Below are 19,737 nucleotides of genomic sequence, written 5' to 3'. Positions count from 1 at the left end.
TACTTTTTGGAGCTCTGAGACCCCAGAGCTTTAACACACCTTCAAGCCTCAAGGTTTGGTGTTTTAATTATTAAGTATTTCCAGCTTAATATACAAAGCCTTATTTATTTGGAATCCATCAAGTCTGCTCTAAGCAGACAGTACACAGTGAAACTTCCTATTGGCTCCATCAGACTTCATTATGTCACACTCTGCAAGCAGCAGACCCTCCACTTAAATACTTTCATTTTAAAGACATGCAAGAAGATAAAATTTGAGATGAAAGAAAGTAACGTTTCATGCAGAATGAATACTGAGACACTACATAAAGCAATACATTCAATTAAGAAGATAAGGAGAAAAAACAGATGTTCCACTCCATAATGTCAAACATGACACCCTTTCTCTTCATAACCCTTGTGCTTGAATATATCATTGCATATTTGACAACCATTGCAGGCACTAATTGGTCTAACAGGTCAAAATAGCAGATACAACTTTGTTGCTATGAAGCCTGAAAAATTAACCACTTACATTTCTAACACGGTCTTTAGCTGTTCAAGTTTTGCTTTACTTTCTTCAATTTCAGAATCATTGTTCTGCCCAAGTTCTACAAGGAGTTGCCTTGCTATATCAAGCACTTCCTAAAGAAAGCAAACACAGGATTTACTTAAATAATTTTCTATTTATAAAATACCATAGCAAGAAAACAAAGACAAACTTGCCTGCAACTGTTTTGGTTTCTTCAGTTTTAGTTTTCCAGATTTATATCCATCACATTTTTCAAAGAGATCAAAAAACCTTTAAGATAAAGAATACTGATTTAAAAAACATGGCTAGCAAATGAAAATATTACTTGAACAAGTGGCTCTTGGCCTGAAATTAGCACCTTTATGCTATTTGAAAAGCATGCTAAAATCTGCCCTACAGGTCAAACCAACCTTTATTCACATCCCATTTCCCAATAAAGTCTTCAATACATTAGAGAAATAAGAGCACTAAAAAATGTTCTGTTACTGATCTGCTAAGTGCTGGGGAAAAAAAAAAGGGGGGGGGGGGATTCATTCTTCATAGCAAATGACATAATATTCTAATATACAGCCATGTAAATTCCTGATCTTCAAGAATGTTCCTGAACGGAACCAAAAATATCAGATAAGCAGTACTACACTTTTACAACATGTATCTCTGAATGCAAGAATCTAGTCCCAAGACAAGTAATTACTTTTTTATTGAAATTGCACCTAATTCCAGGACAATTATATTACGCACTTTATGAATCCTAACATAGAGATGCTATCTATCAGCAATTCAGAGCCATCAATCTTTGACAAAAGTGAAAGTCAAAAAGGTAGTACAGTAGATGGCAGCTCACACAAGCACAGTTGTGATAAAAAGAGAAAGGCAGAAGTCAATCAAATGATGAACCACAAATATTCTCTGCTGTATCTGTAGAGACAAATGCATTTTCATTAATAGCACAGAGGACTGTTCAGAAGGCACAGCATGTGATGAAGGAAGTCTGCATGAGTAATTTGTCAGTCCTGTTAGAAAGAGAGGTGCATACTTGTTAAGTAGCTGCAACATAAGCTAGATTTAAAACAAAACAAAAACCAACTTGTAAGATGCAATTCCTGCTCAATTCATTGCTTGCACACCCCCAAGAAGTGAGCTGGGCTCTAAAGCATCCAAACCAATTTTTACAAAGATGCTACTTACCTCTGATGTTTCACTTCCATTTTCATTTTTTGTTTCGGTGTTCGGTCCCCGTGGCGTATTACAGCTATAACACATCTAAGCTCCATCCTGCAATTTCAAGAGAGTTATATTTCACAGTTCTATACATGAGGGTCTTATATTTAGTACTAAAACCACCACGAATCAAGACAACTGACAAAGTCATAGTTATATGACATAACTACAGAAATGATGGAAGAATATGCAAGATTATAAGGTTAACTGAAAATGAGGTAAGGTATAAAATATAAATACCAATTTTAAGACTTGGGTAACTACAGAAATATCTATTTTAAGTAGTTTTCAAAACAACAATTTGAGGTTCATTAAATGAGAAAGCATGTTTATTAGGAGCACATATTAAGCTGGTGTTGGAACAATGGTTAGCAGTGAAGGAAGCTATGCATAAAAGACACTACACTTGAAAATCTGCTGTTCTATACTCAGCTTGACTAAGGGTCAGAAACTGATTGCTGGCATAGCAATTGTGATTCCTTCCTTGTTTTCATCACACAAAATAAGTGTTCATACGCCAAAGTCGGCACACCTTGTGAAGAGAAAAAAATTCACACAAGTTACATTAGAAGTTTGCACAATGCAGGCAGAGCGACTATTTTCTTACATTGTTCCAGAGGTGGTTGGCACAATAGGAATGTCTTCAGCTTCCAAAGGAATCGACCATGGTATCTGAAACTGGGGAGCAAGTTCTCTCATTATGATATTCCTAAAGGGGTTAAAAAAAGAAAGAAAAAAACAAGCCAAAGTTTAAAGCACAGCTTATACAACACATACAAACTCCAAACCAAATACATAATACAGACATGCATTTTTATCAATGTGCTTTTAGAGTACTAGCAGTCATGAATCTGTAAATGCATATTTTTCTTGTAACTGTACAGTAAAAACATACTTAAGCAACAATTTAAAGGTACTACAACTTCTGAAGAAAAAACATTAGCCTAATGGCTCTGGATTTGTAAGAAAATTGCTTTTGAACTCCAGTTCCTAAAATAGCTCCTTGGATATGATTCAGTCTTGTTCATTTAAATATTCAGACACCTGACTCCACTGTGTAACTAAAAGTCCCTGGTAATCAGTAAGCCATTCTTATAATGGAGTAACTGTTATCTTTAGTGGTAATTACTCAAACATTTCTGTGTTAGAACTGAAAAAATAGGTAAAATCTGGTCATAACTACAAAATGGTAACACTGCTTCCATCTACAGAAGGTTGCTAAATCTTGCTAATGTTCTGTTTCCCCAAGTATTTCATCAAAATATACTGAACCTCAGATGTGTGTGTATATATATATATATCTAAAAGAAGCAGTAATATGGAGAAAAAAAAATGTAACTCTCAAAGTAGCATAAGCTAAAATTTAATCTCTAAAAAGCTCAAAAAGAATTCTGCTGTTACTTCAAACTGCAATGTACAAAGCACATCGAAATAAAGCATTAAAAAAAAAGAGAACTTTTTTCAGAGAATTCAACAGCTATAATTGCCATAAAGAAAAATCAAAATGGGTATGAGAATTGTATCTAACTCAAAAAGTGGCATAAAACAACAGGAGTACACTTGTTATATCTAGGATTCCAGCTTAGCTCTTCCTCCAATAAGTAAGATCCCAGAGCATTTGATAATGCAGAAAGTCAGCTGTATCTCATCAGCATAATCTTACTGTAAAACCATTTAACTAGTCAAAATAGAATCAGCCTACTTTGAGGGCAACGTTTCATTGGCATAGAGTTCACTACCCAATTCTGTATGACCCCTTGTTACACCTTTTTTCCCTCCCAGTAGCAGAGAGAAGATGGTATGACAGAAGACACCTTGATACTGTATCAGTTTGGATTTACCAATATGAAATTCGCCAATATAGAAGCATATAGCAGCTTCAGATCAAGGACAATGTACACTAATTTGGGCACATATTAAACAGCAGCAAGCATAACCATCCAATGGTGCTTCTCTACTTGGGGTGAAAAAAAAAAGAAAGTTCTTAAAGCTCTACTTCAGGAATTAATCCAGCGTTTAAAATACTTATTCAGTTAGCTTTATGTGCTCACAAAACACTCAGATATTTTAGATGATTTTAGGAATAAGAAATTTATTTCGGATTTATTTGTTTATTATTCTTTTTAATATTTTATTAATTCCTTATTTTATGCGATATTTCATTTTAAAGAACTAATTTAGAAATAACGAATAAATACATTATATATACATATATATAATAGATATGTAAGTTAATAGTACATTAAGTACAGTCACATACAACAGAGTTAAAAGACAAAACTCCTCAAATAAATCAGTAAACTCTTACCCCAGTATCTTAGCACAATCATCGTAGTATTTCATAGAGTTTTTCACAAAACTGAAGCCATTCACATCACAGACGTAGGACTGTCCATTAGCACGCAGCAAATCAAAGCCACACACTGTTTGCTGGTTTTAAGAATAAAGTTTAAGTCATTGATCACCTTCCTTAGGACTGCTTATTCTAAATAAACTTTATATTTTAACACTGTATTAATCTGAAAATATGGAGAAATATGACAAATTTTATACTTAGTACCTTTTGCCAGTTCCACGTTAGGTTTGCTCATGCCATGCAGACATCTTCCTTTTTTAACTCTATCCCCAACGTTTTTACCATTCCTTCATATCCGTATTGAAAGTCAAGTTCACATGTGCCTAAACTTAACCTTTAAGATTGCATAAGCAATTATGGGCCTATAAATTCCCCATCTGACAGTGGCTTCCCCCTACACATATGGGAGACAGGCAGGAAATAACAAAATATTGATGAAAACATTTTTGTCCAAATTTAAATTTGACAGGATGGTTTTGACATTGACATAATATTGACATAGTTAGTACAAAATATTAGATGCCATTTCAGCAGATTACTTTTTTAGATCTCAAAGACGACTTTGCTAGATTACAGAGGTTCACACCCTCCAGGCTCTAGAATGCCATCATGGTTACACACAGGTAATGAGACAGACAGAAAGACAGCTTTTTAATAAGACAGGTGAAAGAAGAATAAGAGATTGAATGAAGTTTTGAACAAAGGAATCTTAAAACTATATAAAAGTCAAAACTATCAAACACTTCAAATAAGGACCTGGTCATGTCAGTACCAAACTAACATTTAACTGGGCCCAATGTAAATACTAGGTATCAAAAGTTACAAAAAATTAACTACTGAAATTGTGTTTCGCTGAGAAACCATTAACAAAATGTATGAATATATGAATAAAACAGACACACTGTGGGTTAGCAAAGCACAATACGAACATGTGAACTCGAGAAACTTATGCAACATAAGCAACGCATCCAGAACTTTTCAATGCATTAAAGGAAGAATCCTTCTAGATAAAAACAGATGTGGAAGTTCAACTTTTCACCTTCCCAGGAGTTCTGCAGCAATTATCACTGCTGACTCTGTGCACTAAAACCCTATAGAAGTTTCATGCAATAAACAATTAATTAATACTAAATGTTTGATCAGATAGGAAACTAATCAGCTTACTTTAAAGGCAAGGCATACTTTCCAAGCAATTAACTTCTCTCTTGCATTCAGGATGACTGGATACCTCACTTCTTTTCCTTCACTATCGCGTTCTACCTTGCCATCCAGAGCTGGAGACTTCCGGGCTTCAGCATGAGCATAGTCTGGTCCTACTGTGTACACCTTTATTGAAAAGCAGGAGCTCTCGGTTCCGTGTATTTCAATCACATTACATATACGCATACCTTTTGCCAAATTTATCTCAAATGTGGTAATGACTTCAAACGAAACTAGCTGCTTGAAAAGGTCACTCTAAAGTATCTTTTCCTCAATAGAGAGCACCTGTCATTTATTGACAACTTGGGATAAAGCAAGAGAAAACGGCTGGAGCACAACGAAAAATAAGAATTATAGAACTTGATTAATAAAACTGAATTTCTTAATTATGATGGTACAGAGATAAAAAATATTTTCCTCTGTAAACCATCTGCAGAACTTGGAGAGCACGTTAATCTGAGAATTATTTCAGTTTATTTGATTATGGAAATCTGGCTGCAGGACTAAGTCATTCTCTTCATTAAAAAATATTTTCACATTTTAGGGAGGACTAAATGAACAAATAAAAAGATGTGCCCACTTTAAGCATCACAAGGCAGAGGCTTGGGGCAACAACACAGAAGGGATGTGGAGCTGTTGGAGCAAGTCCAGAGGAGGCCACGGAGATGCTGCGAGGGCTGGAGCAGCTCTGCTCTGGAGACAGGCTGAGAGAGCTGGGCTGCTTCAGCCTGCAGAAGAGAAGGCTCTGGGGACACCTTAGAGCAGCTCCAGTGCCTAAAGGGGCTACAGGAAACCCAAAGAGGGGCTTTGGACAAGGGCCTGTAGGGACAGGACAAGAGGGAATGGCTTTAACCTGACTGAGATGAGACCTGAGGCATAAGTTCTTCCCTGTGAGGGTGGCGAGGCCCTGGCACAGGTTGCCCAGAGAAGCTGTGGCTGCCCCATCCCTGGCAGTGCTCAAGGCCAAGCTGGACAGGGCTTGGAGCAACGTGGTCTAGTGGAAGGTGTCCCTGCCTGTGGCAGGGGGCTGGAACTGGATGAGCTTTAAGGTCCCATCCAGCCGAAACCACTCAATGATTCTGTGATTCTATGTTTACACAGAAAAGTATATGCTGCTCAAAGAACTTAATACAATACAAAAAAAGAGAAACAATGTGTTGGGTAATAAGCCTCTACCCCTTAGACTCTAACAACATAAGCAAAGCTGCTCCACATTACAAGTACTGTGTTTAGTTAGAGTAAAAATTATGTTCTTTACTTATGAACTGTATCAAAACTTCATTAGAAGTAATCCTCAGCACAAAGCTATAATCTTTAAAACTGACAAGCTCTTGGAGCACTCAATTGTTCTAAATATAAAGAAGAACGCACAGTTGTCATACCTTCACATCAGTGCCATCTGTAGGCATGAATTCCTCATAAATATAGGAGCCTGTTTTTCTCACGCTGCTTTCAGGGGAATAAACACTACTTCTGCTGCCAATCTGAAATGAATATTTTTCTATTAATAAACTCATAGGCTTCTGCTTAACAAACTTTAAAACGCCTTAAAATTACACACTTGTACTGAGAAAACACTTCCTTTAACAAATAAAGCAAATATGCTTTGCTAGTTCCCAAACGATTTTTATAAGATTCTAAAAGTGCACTGATAGTGCACAGGCTTTTTACCTATAAGAATCTGCAGTGGCTGACAATCTGCTGCAAGGAACAAGGGTCTACATGTTCCCAACATGAATCTGATCTGCCACTGCTTCTACAAGCAGGACATGACAAAACAGGTCCCAGGTAACATATGGATAGGACAGAATTACTCTGCAATTCTGTTAGACATCTACAACTTTTCAATAGTTTAGCACAATAATCTCACCTTTCGAAAGAGCCTCTGGCTTCCACCTCCGGCAGATGTCGGATAATAAATGTAAACATTGTGGTCCTCAGCACTAACGGGCTTTTCTACAAAAGGCTTTTGGAAAATTTCTCCATTCACTTCCACATGATCTTCTCCTTCAATCAAGTTACATTCTGAAGAAACAGTGCAAACAACAGAGTTTATACTGATAGAATGAAATGATTAAGAGATTTGGGTTAATTTTGTAGGTTGAAATAAAGAGACCGTATTACATTTTTGTTTCACTGATTTGTTACTGACTGCACAAAGTCACGATCATGTGCTGAACATGTCTGCTGTACCATGCCTATATTATGTTCTAGCATTTCTCCTGATTTCTTCAGTGGCAGACAGGAAATCATCTCCTAATGATGATTACGCATAAGCTTGCATGAGTGGTATGCTTTTTCAAAATGTTTTGAAGACAGGGGGTAGGGCTGTTTGTCTCTTTCTTCAGTGCCTTTCTCTGAAACATCAGGGAGGTGGCAGATGGACAGTGAACATGGTTCAGTGCCAGATGCAACAGCACTTTTAATAGGTTGAGAACCGCCTCCTACTCTCTGATGGATGCACCTTGCACAGAGGACTAGGTCCTCTGGAATCAGGGGTCAGGATCTCTTCATTACCGGTTGGCTACATGTAGCAACTTTCATTTGACTTTTGTAGCATAAACGAGTCCTTTTCCCCCTAGATTATACAGACATTTTAACATAAATTCCCTACCTCTTATGAGCTACACCACAGTAATACTTCTATTTTCTTTAAATTTTCTTCTCTCTTTCTTTTGCGGCTTCACCTGTCATTGCAATCTTCTATTGTTGATGTAAGTTTTCAGTTTAGTAGAAAAACACATGAAGTTTCTTTTCAGGTACAGAAAAAATTAATTACCATTTATATTCAGAGCATATCATCTGCAGATCTGTCTAGACTAGGTTTCCCTTACATGCATGGTTGCTTGTACTTACAAGGGGAAGTATTTAATAGCCTAACTTGTTTCTGTTAATATTCCTTTCCTGAGTAAAATGACTACTTACTGTGGGTAATGCTGCTCTCTTTGGTGACATATTAGAATCCCAGTTTGAGTTTGGAGGCGCTAATATTCTAGTTGTTCTTTGATGGCTGTAAGAGGACTGTGACCCCGGGCTTTGAAGTCATGCTTTTCAGATGCACACTTGTATTACCTTTGGCTGGGATGGAGTTAATTTTCTTAACAGCAGCTGGCATGGTGCTATGTTTTGAATTTGTGACCAAAACAGTCTTGATGTTTAGTTATTGCTGAACAGCGCTTATACAGCTTCAAAGCCTTTTCTGTTTCACGTACTGCCTCCAAAGCCAGATATAGGAGCTAATCCACAATACTTTAAATGTTAGAGAAGAAAGCAACCTCTGCACAAATGAATTAATTGTGTAGCAGGTGAAATTTAGCTGCCTGCTATGTAGGTTCTCCAGTGAAAACAAGAATATGCTAGTTGTTGATATTTTAGTCATCATTTTTTACCTTGGGGATTGTTTGGATCACGGTTCAGAATTGCATAGCGAGGAAGTAAAATGCCTTCAGCTTTAAGAATACTGTAAACTTCTCTCCTATAAGAAAAGAACAAAGCTGGCACAGTAATACAAATCCTGCCAGTATTTGTATTTTGCAGCCCATGACTAAGAGAGGAGAAAAATACATACTTTTTTTTTTTTTTTTTTTAAATCACACAGGGTAAGATTACATACATAATACTCATATTAATATAAAGCTTTAAAGGTCACTGACACAGCTGTACCTTTGCAGTGATCTCATCAGCACCAATAAAAATGTAATTTGCTATGCCAGTCCTCTCCACTCTCCTAGTGCAACAGCAATTTACATAGAATAATTCTCTTGTTAAAGGAGGTTATGAACATGAAGGCACAGCAACTGAAGGCATTCAAAATAGCAAGTCTGCTCACTGTTCAGAAGGCTCCAATGTTTACGCATTTTGCTCGCTATTGTTTTGTTAATATTTACTATGCATGACTGCAGCTCCAAAAGAAACTTCACTTTGAATAAGCACATGATCTTTGCATACCAAGAACTTCTGTTAAGTATCACTTAACAGAAAAAAAGACCTTTAGCAAGCCACATGAATTCTACAATTATAGGAGGCTGTAGAGTTGCTACACATATTTTCAGAGTTTAAACTTTATTTGCTTAGCTTTAGGGAAATGTATCACCAAATTCCTACCTTGATAAATCTACAGACATATGAGTATAAAGGCAGTAAAAGAAAAAACACACATAAATACATATCCCAGGAAACTATGCATACATTAATGAAGTGTAACATTCACTATAATTTTATTTAGACTACTGTACTACACACTGCAACTATTGCTATGCAATAACAACAGATTTGTATAGTCTCCAACTTAAAAGTAATTTGCTGCAAGCAATTAGTGTTACTTACCTGTCTTGTATGTGATACTGCATATTCAAGTCATTGATTATGAATGGATTCCTGAGTTTTGCATAGGCAACTGCTTTGTCCAGTGGAAATCCTAAAGTATTTATTAAGACAAATTAATTAAAACTACGAGACACAACACCACTAAGTAGTTTGGAACCTTCATATCCAAGCCTTTTTTTTTTTAAGAGTACAACCAGAGGTATGGGTTAAGTGGGAGGATGCTCCCTCAGCTATAGACATAAGACATAACATCAGCTTAAGACAAGCATGAGACTACAGCCTAATTTCAGCATATGCTGCCAAAAGTAGTGGTCCTGCCTCCAATTCCCTCCTCCTCACTCCACATGCCCTCCAACTCCACAGGGCTAGAACTAAGGCTTTTATTGCCTCTGCCTAAAAGTATGGTTTTTAGCTTCAGCCTAATACATCTTTGCTTTATAGCCCAGCCCCACAAAACCTCCTAGATATTAGCAGAGATGCACAAACAAGTGGCCAGAGACCCAGCACTCCTACTGAGAAAGTAGCATGCCTTCAGATTTATTGGACCAAGTAAGTATTAGATCACCGTTTCCACTGGATCCACAAATATTTACCAATGGAATAGCTATTTTAAACACCACGTCAGACAGGACTTTCTCAAGCAACGAAAACAGTGTAATTTAAAAAGTTTGTATTTTAAAAGTAAACTGTATTATATCAAACAAATGAATCACTTCCTAACAAAATCCAATAAAACTACAAGACATAAAAAAAAAAAATTACCCTCAAAGTGGTTAAAGTATTTAGATGTCAAAAGAAATTATGATATTATTAGCAGATTTACCTTTAGAATGAAAAGAAATGAGACAGTCGCATAAAGGCCAGTTTTCTACTGGCTCATTCAAAATAACATCTTCTTCAAATATTACCACAGTTATGTACTTAAACATGGAGAGGCGTTCAAGAATTTCTTTCATTGGTTTGGACTTGGACTTCTTAGCCATTGAACATATCCCAACTGCGATTTGTCTTTCTGGTGGCTGAAGGCAGGAGGAAGGAAAGCAATTATTAAGTTTTCTCAGAACACAGCAGGGTTTTAGCAGCGCAATACTAGAGCAGATAGTTTCTGTTAAAATTCATGCACTACCTTTGATTTAGTGTTTAATCAGATAAATTGCTAGCAGGTAATAAAATGCAGCATGACAGCATGCCAAAGCGCATTCTTACGAAAACTACCTCAAAAAATGAAACTGTTCCATTGCTCTACACTACTTTTTGTGAGTATCGTATCAGGAACAAAAATACACAAGATCAAAATCTAAGTCAGAAATGTCAAATCTGAATACTTATGGCTTATTCTGAAATTATCCAGCAATTCATTTTTAACCTATTTAATTTTTCTACATCTACTTAGTAGCCAGGAGACTTTTCATCTTATTACATAGCATTACAAGTAAATTATGAAAAGGAAACTAGTAAACCAGAAAACACTAGATTTGAGCTATTTTTTGCATAGACAGTTTCACTTGTCTTTTGTAATGTCTTTCATGTTATAAGCCTTTAAAAATTTCTTCCTCTCAGTGGTATCTGTAAGTACAACAGCATTTGTTTAAAAAGAAACAAACCCACCTCCCCCAAGAATCCTTTATTTCATTTTACTGTTCTTTTTAAACACAGGCAATGCTAATTTTGCACTATTTCTCTGCATTTCCAATTTACTTTCAATCATGAAGTGTTTTACTAACGCTTGCATTTCATTTTTTTTAGACATGCTTGCCATCAGTAAAAATTTAATCTGACTATTCCCTAAAATGAAATGTTACAGACTAAAAGAAAGGCAAAACACATCTAAAAAACATACATGATGACTCATGCATAACTAAAAATTAGTAAACATAGTGCTAAAATACAATTCAGAACACTCTGCAATAATAAACTAAGGCATAAGTTAAGATTAATTTAGCATGCACTTCCTATACACCAAGACAGAAGAAGAATGAAAATACGTCAGATCTTAATGAAAACAACCGGAAGATGAAAAAAGAAATGTTAAGTTTGTTCAAACTGAAAAATCAAGTTAACTCTGCAGCAGTTGACAACACACACAAAAGAAAAACTCTTGACCATTTTTTGCTACTAATCATCCAAATAAATAAAATTAAGGCTTATGCCATCAAGTTTATTCCCAGAATCCAAATCAAGTCTGCAAAGCTGGCATGCCCTAAAACTCGGTATTAAGGTCAAGCACATCTACTTCAAAGTTCACACTATACTTACTTTTCAAATGTCCTGCATTTCCAAACATAACTGACAGATCATTATCTGAATATGAACAGTTTTCCAGTTTAGAACACCTTAGACTTTTGTGATTTAATTCCATTTCAAAAAAATGCTAAAATAATGCTAGACAACATACAGAATAGTACACACATGCTCCAACAGTACATACAGAGTCATATTCTTCCTCCTCTTCTTCCCCATGGTCATAGAACTGTTCATAATCTGACGATCTGCCTGAATCCAGTAATCCTTCCCCATCTTCTCCACCCACGAAGAATCTAGGAGGATCATTCTCTGTTGCGTGAACAGACATGGTTACAAGATCTATGGAGATCTATGTAGAAACTGCAGCCACTTTGGCAGCGGAGATACTATGGGGCATGTTTCCCACTGACTCGGGAACACAAAAGTCCCCTGCTCTTTGATGTTGCTTGTGCAGCTCCGCCACTGTGACGACGTTGTCTGTCAGACACTGTTTAACTGTTATCATCTGCTTATTATCAGTTCGACTTGCTGCCCAAGAAACCAACAACAGGCTACTGCTTCCCTGAGACGATAGAACTTTTCAACCTAAGACAAATATTAAAAAAAGAAAAAAGAAAAACCACACTTGGTAAAGGCACATAAAAATTACACTCTTCTCATTTAGAAAGTGTTTGCACATTTACATATCTCTGAGCAAAGCATCAGAAACAAAACCATGCATATTACACACAGTCTGCACTTTTACATGTATGCTTACAGCAGGTGGAATAATTTCAAAGTATTTTTAGAACTACTGATGCAGAGTTTTTAGAAATAGACAATATAACTCATGACAGTAAAATCTGTCAAATGCATTTTTTTCCTAACTTAAAAGAGTAAAGTGAAAGTGCAGAGTATATCATTTATACAAAACCCAACAAAACCTTTCTCTATGTGATATTTAGCTCACCATCTCTGTCATCAGCTATTTTTTCCCCAAAAGTTTCTGATCAAACGGCAATGGCAAGCAGACACAAATGCTAATGAAAACTATAAAGCCTCCATTAGGACTATTCTTATACAGAAACCTATTCTTTCAAAACCTGAGTGAATCCTCAGTGTGAAAGCAGAATGTGTGTGCCAGCTTAGTGTTTGCTCATTTATTTCTGTCAAAGCATTGCTTTATTTTCACACTGAAAAACTAGTATTTACAGAGATGTGCACTGGCACTGCATTCTGTCAAAACTACTTCTAAGCACTACTGTACCAGTGAAACATACAGTACCCTTTCAACCAGTGATGCGACCAAGTAACTTGTATACGGAAACAGAGACTCAGAGCTCAATCTTCTGTTGCTTTAACTAGGTAACCGCTCTTGCTGTACGTTGTGCATGGCTTTATACCTTTAATTATAATACATTATTGCTACTCAGAAAATTAATAAGCAGTTACTTGTTTAGAAGTTCATTTGATCGAACGCTTTTGGTTGCTTATTAGTCAGATCATTACGTAAGTGCTATTCAACAATGATGTCTCAGCAGAACTAAATTTGTCTTTAAATGCCTGTCAAAACAACTCTGGCTGTTCTGTGAACGAAGTGAAGCAATACTAAGTTCCCAATGGTGATTAACCATTCAGCTTACTGTGAAAGAGGATGGTAAACAGAACAAAAATTACCCAGAAAGAATCTGTCCTAAGTCAGAGAGCAGTATGTTAAGCATGGGTAAACAACAGAGCTGTTTCAGATCCAGAAGCTTGAGCTGAGGTCCAAACAACAGACACATAAGGATCCTGGAGTGACAGCAGAGGATTAAAAAGATTCATTTCTTAAACGTATTTGTTATGTATCTGCTCTCCTTCAATTTCACTAATGAAAAATTACTTTCCCTTAGAACATGAAACTGCAGCCATTTGTCCTTCAAGCAACAAGAACAAAAATGAAATTTCAAACACCTCATTCATCTTGCTCCCTTGAGAGTTAGAAATTCGGTATTGAGATAAATCTATCCTGTTTATGGCAGGGTGAAGAAAGCGAGCTTTACACATCCTATTTCTAGCAAGCTTCAGAAGGGCAGAGCTAACTGCCAACATATACTGGCAACTAATACAGAACTTTAAAATGGTATTAAAAAAAACCAAAACCAAACTAAAAGATAGTAAAGCCTGAAAATGAAGTTTAACAGTTCCTCTTGCATCAGCTTCCCCTCCCACTACCCAAATTCTGTAAACTGGAAACAAGTCTCTTAACAGCTTTTTAAAACCTAAAGTTTTTTCATAAAGAAGGAAAAGAAACCATTTGAAACAGGTAAGCAGGAGGCCATCAAAAGAGGTTTTTTTAGCCCTTTCCCATACCTATTCCTGTAGTGCACTTTGTAAGAGCAGCAGCAGTTGCGAAGCTTGTATGCTATTAATGTCTAGTTATGTCATGAGTATCTCTGGCACTACCTGAATCTCTCTAACCCCAAGTGATTGATTCTTAAAGCAAGTAGAAACCATACAACTAAAGACTGAAGAGAAAGCTCAACATACCTGTCTACAAATGACACAAAGATACAACCTGACAAACTTAATTCCCTAATAAACCTATCCAAAACGTAGTGGGTTTCTACCCTCCTAACTCAAGAATCTCTAGTGTGTTGGTATTATTGGTGGCAAGCAGACCTGTCAAGTGGAGCTTCACTTGCAGAAAACAGACCCTGAGTCACATAGTCGTCTTAGAGTTAACAGATTATTTTCTGCAAGATTACGTTGTTCACCCAGAGCTGCTAGACTGCAACTCTGCCATACTGTCACTGGGTCCCAGAGTTTACAGGCAGTTTGTAAAAACAAGACCAAAGACACAGGATCAAGAAAGATACTGACAATTTCCAAGCCTGTAAACCACTGCATGGACTCACTGAATTGCATATAAATCAGCATTCTGACTGCTGCTGGTGACCAGCTTATCTTACAGACAGCAGATGCTGTAAACTACTGTCATAAGCATAAATTTGAGTCAGGATATAACAAAATCATTTATTTTTTAGAATAAATGCTTTCAGAGATGGGAATTAGAATTCTTTCCCCCAAAATGCTTTGGCTACTATAAAAATTGAGGAATCCCCTTCTTTTTTGTGGTGTGTGAAATAAAAAAGAGTCCAAGAGACATAGAAAGAGAAATCTGAGAGTGACAGCAACTACAGTAAACAATTTACACAAGCCTCCTAAAATAATCTACAGTTATCTGACATCAAAAATGCAGTAAGACTGTGCTTGGATAAAAATGTGGTTCTCAACTTGTACAGCAAGGAGAAGTAATATATGGCAGAGCAAGAAGATGGAGCTGCCTTCCTACCCCAGAACTACTGTCAATGCTGATGGGATGCTAACACACTGTGCCGCATGCAGAATTCCATCTTGCTGCCCCGGCAGCCGTGAAGTCTTCCCAGTACCGTTTTTCTGTATTAAGAAGTAAGCATCAGCAGCAATACACAGCAGAGACTATGTTAGATCATACTTGGTGCATGAGTATAAGCCTCATCAGGCAGTGAAGATTAGAAGACAACATGCATGCCTCAACCATGGAAGACTGCAATGAAAACCCCAAAGCTTGGCGTTGGAATATACGCTGACCCATTTCCAAAGCGATAGCATCAAGAACATCCAGGCAACAATCTCCTCCCGTGCAATGACCTTTACAGGTTAAATTGATTAGACTATGTTCCCTTCAGACCTCAGCTGTTACACAAGGCTTCTGTTTTACAGCTTATACTGAAAAAAACCAAACCTCTGCTAATTTTGAAAAACGCAATTTAACCAACAGTGTCAATTCTTAAAAGGACTTTCAACCAAATAGTCTGTTCATTTCACTTGTCCTAAAGCTTCCTATCCATGACTACCACAAGCTACCAAAAGAAAAAAAAAAGTTTAGCAGATTTACTGTTTAATTTTACATTCTCATTTTGAAATAAACTCATCTGTGACACACAGGCAAACTCAATATTAACATACATGTAATGCTGTATTCAAATAACAGATTGTGGCAGCCTGCTAAGCACTCCAAGTCCAGTGTTCACTCCAGTGGCGCACTACAGACTGTCTTCCTAACACAGTATTTCTCCACTTCCACAAGTATATTCTGAAAGATTTCCACAAGAATATTCCAAAAGCATAAGCCAAAACATAGTCCTCACTAAGTGTTAATAGTTTTCCTGTCCTCATTTCACATGTTTCAGCAGCTCAGGAATCCAGCCCTGGCATTTCCCATATTTTCTCAGCTCATAAAGATTAGCATTCCAGTAACTGTCAGCAGCAGATCAGCTTAACATAGCAGCAGTGATCTGAATGGTTGTGTATAAGGGGCTCGAAGTTTTAACAGCCATGTTCTGAATACTAACAAAACCATATACATCTCCTGTATAAACAGAAGCATTTCACCAGATTTTCTTCTCTGTCACTACAGCTATCAGAAGAACAAATACACGCTGCCTCTACTGCACTCTAATGGAAACTAATGGAACAAAACTAGACAAAAATCGTTCCTCATCTATTATCTCAAGAAAAAAACCCAGCACATCATATATTAAACAGCTATAAAACATTTAAAAATCGTGAACTACTCAGGAAAACAACTTTTGTAAATGCCATTGTAACAAAATAACTACAAAACACAGTGACATTTACATTATGGAACAAACAGGTAGCTATACAAGAAGTGTAAGTGGTGCTTTAATGGCAATTTTTCAGGCAGTCTCAATGAGATGACACAGAGCTTTCAAGAACTTCCTGCTAGAACTGCTATACCAAACGTTTTCATTAACAGTACATTTAACAGCAGAAATATTTGATTCACTCCTGCTGAGGCATTTTACCCGTTTTAAAATTCCAGTTTTGCAACATGACTTAAGGTGTAACAAACCACCAAAGACAGCCAGTTCGCTGGGCTGCTGGTGGAGCAAGAAGTATGGGGACAGGACAAGGGGGAAGCAGAGGGGAGATAGGAAGAAGAAAGAACCAGCAGGGACTGAATTCAGAGAGCTGACGGCAGTGACAGTGACCCTGAGCACTCTTTGCGGATGTGTAACACCTTTCTACAGCAATTCAAAAACTTGATGATACTCCAGATTTAAATGTGAGATTCTAGAACTACTAACAAGGCTCATGCTCAAGAACAGCATCTCTTCAGGTCTGACAAATGGTCAGGAAGAGAAAGGAGACAGGAAAGGCAGAAAAAGAGAGAAAGGATGAGAAGACACAGAAGCTGCTGAACACAACACTGTGAGCAACTTGCACATGGCTTGTTATTGCTGTACCTCACATAGCAAGACACATATCTCCAATTTACTTTAGTATTCAATGTTTACTGAGTCATATAGTCAGCAATAGAAAACATTTATATTTACACACAGATGCTGTTCTACCACACTTGCTGAGAGGTGGTGAGCAGCAGCTGTCAGCCCATGAGATGGACTATATCTAAAAAAAGATGTAGAGCAGCTTCTGTCCCAAGAATATCCCTCAATCACAAATAATATCTACAGTTTTAGCCTGATAATATTTTGTGCACATCAATAAAAACAAAACAAATGAAAAGAAACAATGATCGCAGAAAATAAAGGGAAATAGAGGTTCCCAATAATTACTGGAATTTACAAGGTCCAGTGGTATAACAGGCTGATTAAGAAGCATGAAACTGAGAAAAGGCTTTGGCAGTTGTCATCTTACACAAACTTCAGCAAGAGCCTTGTGAAATTTATCGTGGTCTTCTGCAACTCAACTCTGCCAAATAACAAGGCAAGGAATTGTGCTGATGTACAAAGGAACAGACACAGGCTAAAAAAGGTAGCAAAGGAAAAAGATGCAATTATACAGGCTACAGCACACAGCATTACAGGAGCGAAGTCACCTGCTACAATCTTGCATTAAACTAACATCAAGCTCTAGATTTCATACGCTAACATCTTCCCCCATCATAAGTAACCTATGCATCAATACAGGCTTTTCCAAAGTTTCTTTCTCATCCTGTAAGTATTTTAACAGGAATCCAAATGCAAAACTTAGTCTGCTCCCCCTCCCTCTGCACCATTCAAGACAGGTAATCTGCAAAGCATCAGGGCAGACCATTGCACATTCCTCTCCACTGGCAGGCAGCGTGGTATGGGCAAAAACCGGTAGGCACCCACACAGGGATTCAGTAAGTTAAAACAATGCTTCTCTCTTCTTCTACTCCACTCAAAAGCAGCTGATTATCCACCCCAACCCGGAGGCTACATCCCACTCACTCTCCTCCCAGACTTTATTTACTACTTTTAGCCAGCCACTTGGTTGCGCCTGCAAACCAAGCACAGCTCTCAGACTGCCTGATGAGGAGCCATAATCTGTGCTCAATGACAACTGTGAACATGCGAAGTTCCTTCTGTTTGCAGAAACACTGTAAATATTTTGTACAGTGTTCCAAAAGCATTACCATGTGGTACTTCACGCACTACTCCACCAGAAAGATTACAGCAGTTCCCAATCCAAAACAGACTACCCACCTTTGAGTTTCACTCTACTGAGACCTGAAGAAACATCCCGAAGAACGAAGAGGAGCTTTCTTTGTAAGGTAAGTGTGTGTATTGGATTTACATGGCAAAGCTTTGGTAGCAGAGGGGCTGCAGGGGTGACCTCTGTGAGAAGACACCATAAGCCGCCTTCATGTCAGACAGAGCCAGTTCCAGCCAGCTCCAAGATGGACCCACTGCTGCCCAAAACTGAGGCCATCAGGAATACTGCTGGTGCCTCTGCATTAAGATATTTAAGATGGGTAAAAAACACTGCACAGCAGCTGAGAGAGGGGAGTGAGAAAATGTTAGAGACACAATCCTGTAGATACCAAGGTCTATGAAGGAGAGAGTTGGTGCTTCAGGCACTGGAGCAGAGATTCCTCTGGAGTCTGTGGTGCAAACCATAGTGAGGTAGGCTGCCTCCCTGCAGCCCATGGAGGTCCACAGTGGAGCAGATATCTCCCTACATCTCAGGGAGGGCCCCACACTAGAGCAGGGGGATGTGCCCTGAAGGAAGCTGCAGCCTGTGGAAAACCTGTGCCGGAGCTCCTGGCAGGAGCTGCAGCCTGTGGCAAGGATGCCATGCAGGAGCAGGCTTTCTGGAAAGACCTATGACTCCACAGGGATCCTATGCTGGAGCAATCTGTTCCTGAAGGACTGCACCCTGCGGAAAGAGCTCACACTGGTGCAGTTTGTGAAGAACTACTTGTAGTGGTATCATGCAAGATTTCCATTCTTGTGATTGAGGCAGTGGACAGGGAAGTGCTGAGCTCTTCTCTCTGGGATCCAGTGCCAGGACACCTGTGAATGGCTCAAAGCTGCATCCACCAGGGAAGGTTCAGACTGGACATTAGGAAGCATTTATTTACGAAAAGGGTGGTCAAACACTGGAACAGGCTTCCTAGAGAGGTGGCCAATGCCCCAGGCCTCTCAGTGTTGAAGAGGCATTTGGACAATGCCCTTCATACCATGCTTTAAGTTTTGGCCAGCCCTGAACTGGTCAGGCAATTGCAACAGATGGTTGTTGTAGGTCCCTTCCAACTGAAATACTGTATTGTATTGTAGTCTTGTCTAGCTAGTCTAAGAACTGCAGCCTATGGGAAAGACCCACTTGGAGCAGTTCACAAAGGACTGTCTCTCATGGGAGGGACCCCACGCTGGGGTAGGGGACAAGCATGAGGAGGAAGGAGTGGCAGAGACAAAGCACTATGAAGTGATCACAGTCTCCATTCCCCATCCCCCTGCACTGCTTGAGGGTATGAGGTAGAAGAGTTGAAAGTGAATTTGAGCCTGGGAAGAAAGAAGGGGTGGGGTAAAGGCGTTTGGGTTTTTTTTTTTTTCTTATTTCTCATTATCATATTCCAGTTAATTGGCAAT

The 19,737-nt window shown here is 38.1% G+C and overlaps 1 protein-coding gene across 10 annotated transcripts in view; it reads right to left on the bottom strand.

Moving 5' to 3' along the window:
- Window positions 1-19,737, bottom strand: part of PPIP5K2 (diphosphoinositol pentakisphosphate kinase 2) — a 48,904-nt gene that overhangs the window by 25,311 nt on the left and 3,856 nt on the right. For 8 of the 10 annotated variants that reach the window (XM_030511397.1, XM_030511400.1, XM_030511402.1 and 5 more), the window contains exons 2-13: window positions 12,042-12,442; window positions 10,437-10,632; window positions 9,614-9,704; window positions 8,677-8,762; window positions 7,158-7,312; window positions 6,670-6,771; window positions 5,252-5,413; window positions 4,040-4,161; window positions 2,339-2,440; window positions 1,699-1,785; window positions 705-780; window positions 514-623 (exon numbers count right to left, since the gene is read on the bottom strand). In XM_030511397.1, coding sequence (XP_030367257.1) covers window positions 514-623; window positions 705-780; window positions 1,699-1,785; window positions 2,339-2,440; window positions 4,040-4,161; window positions 5,252-5,413; window positions 6,670-6,771; window positions 7,158-7,312; window positions 8,677-8,762; window positions 9,614-9,704; window positions 10,437-10,632; window positions 12,042-12,185 — 1,433 coding nt within the window. In that variant the 5' untranslated portion in view covers window positions 12,186-12,442. Of the gene's footprint in view, window positions 1-513; window positions 624-704; window positions 781-1,698; window positions 1,786-2,338; window positions 2,441-4,039; window positions 4,162-5,251; window positions 5,414-6,669; window positions 6,772-7,157; window positions 7,313-8,676; window positions 8,763-9,613; window positions 9,705-10,436; window positions 10,633-12,041; window positions 12,443-19,737 lie in introns of those variants that run through there. The other 2 variants (XM_030511407.1, XM_030511406.1) reach the window with 2 other exon arrangements.

The sequence above is a fragment of the Strigops habroptila genome, chromosome Z, assembly GCF_004027225.2.
Source record: "Strigops habroptila isolate Jane chromosome Z, bStrHab1.2.pri, whole genome shotgun sequence".
In the NCBI taxonomy this organism is placed as follows: Eukaryota; Metazoa; Chordata; class Aves; order Psittaciformes; family Psittacidae; genus Strigops; species Strigops habroptila.
This window is presented reverse-complemented; position numbering and strand designations above follow the sequence as displayed.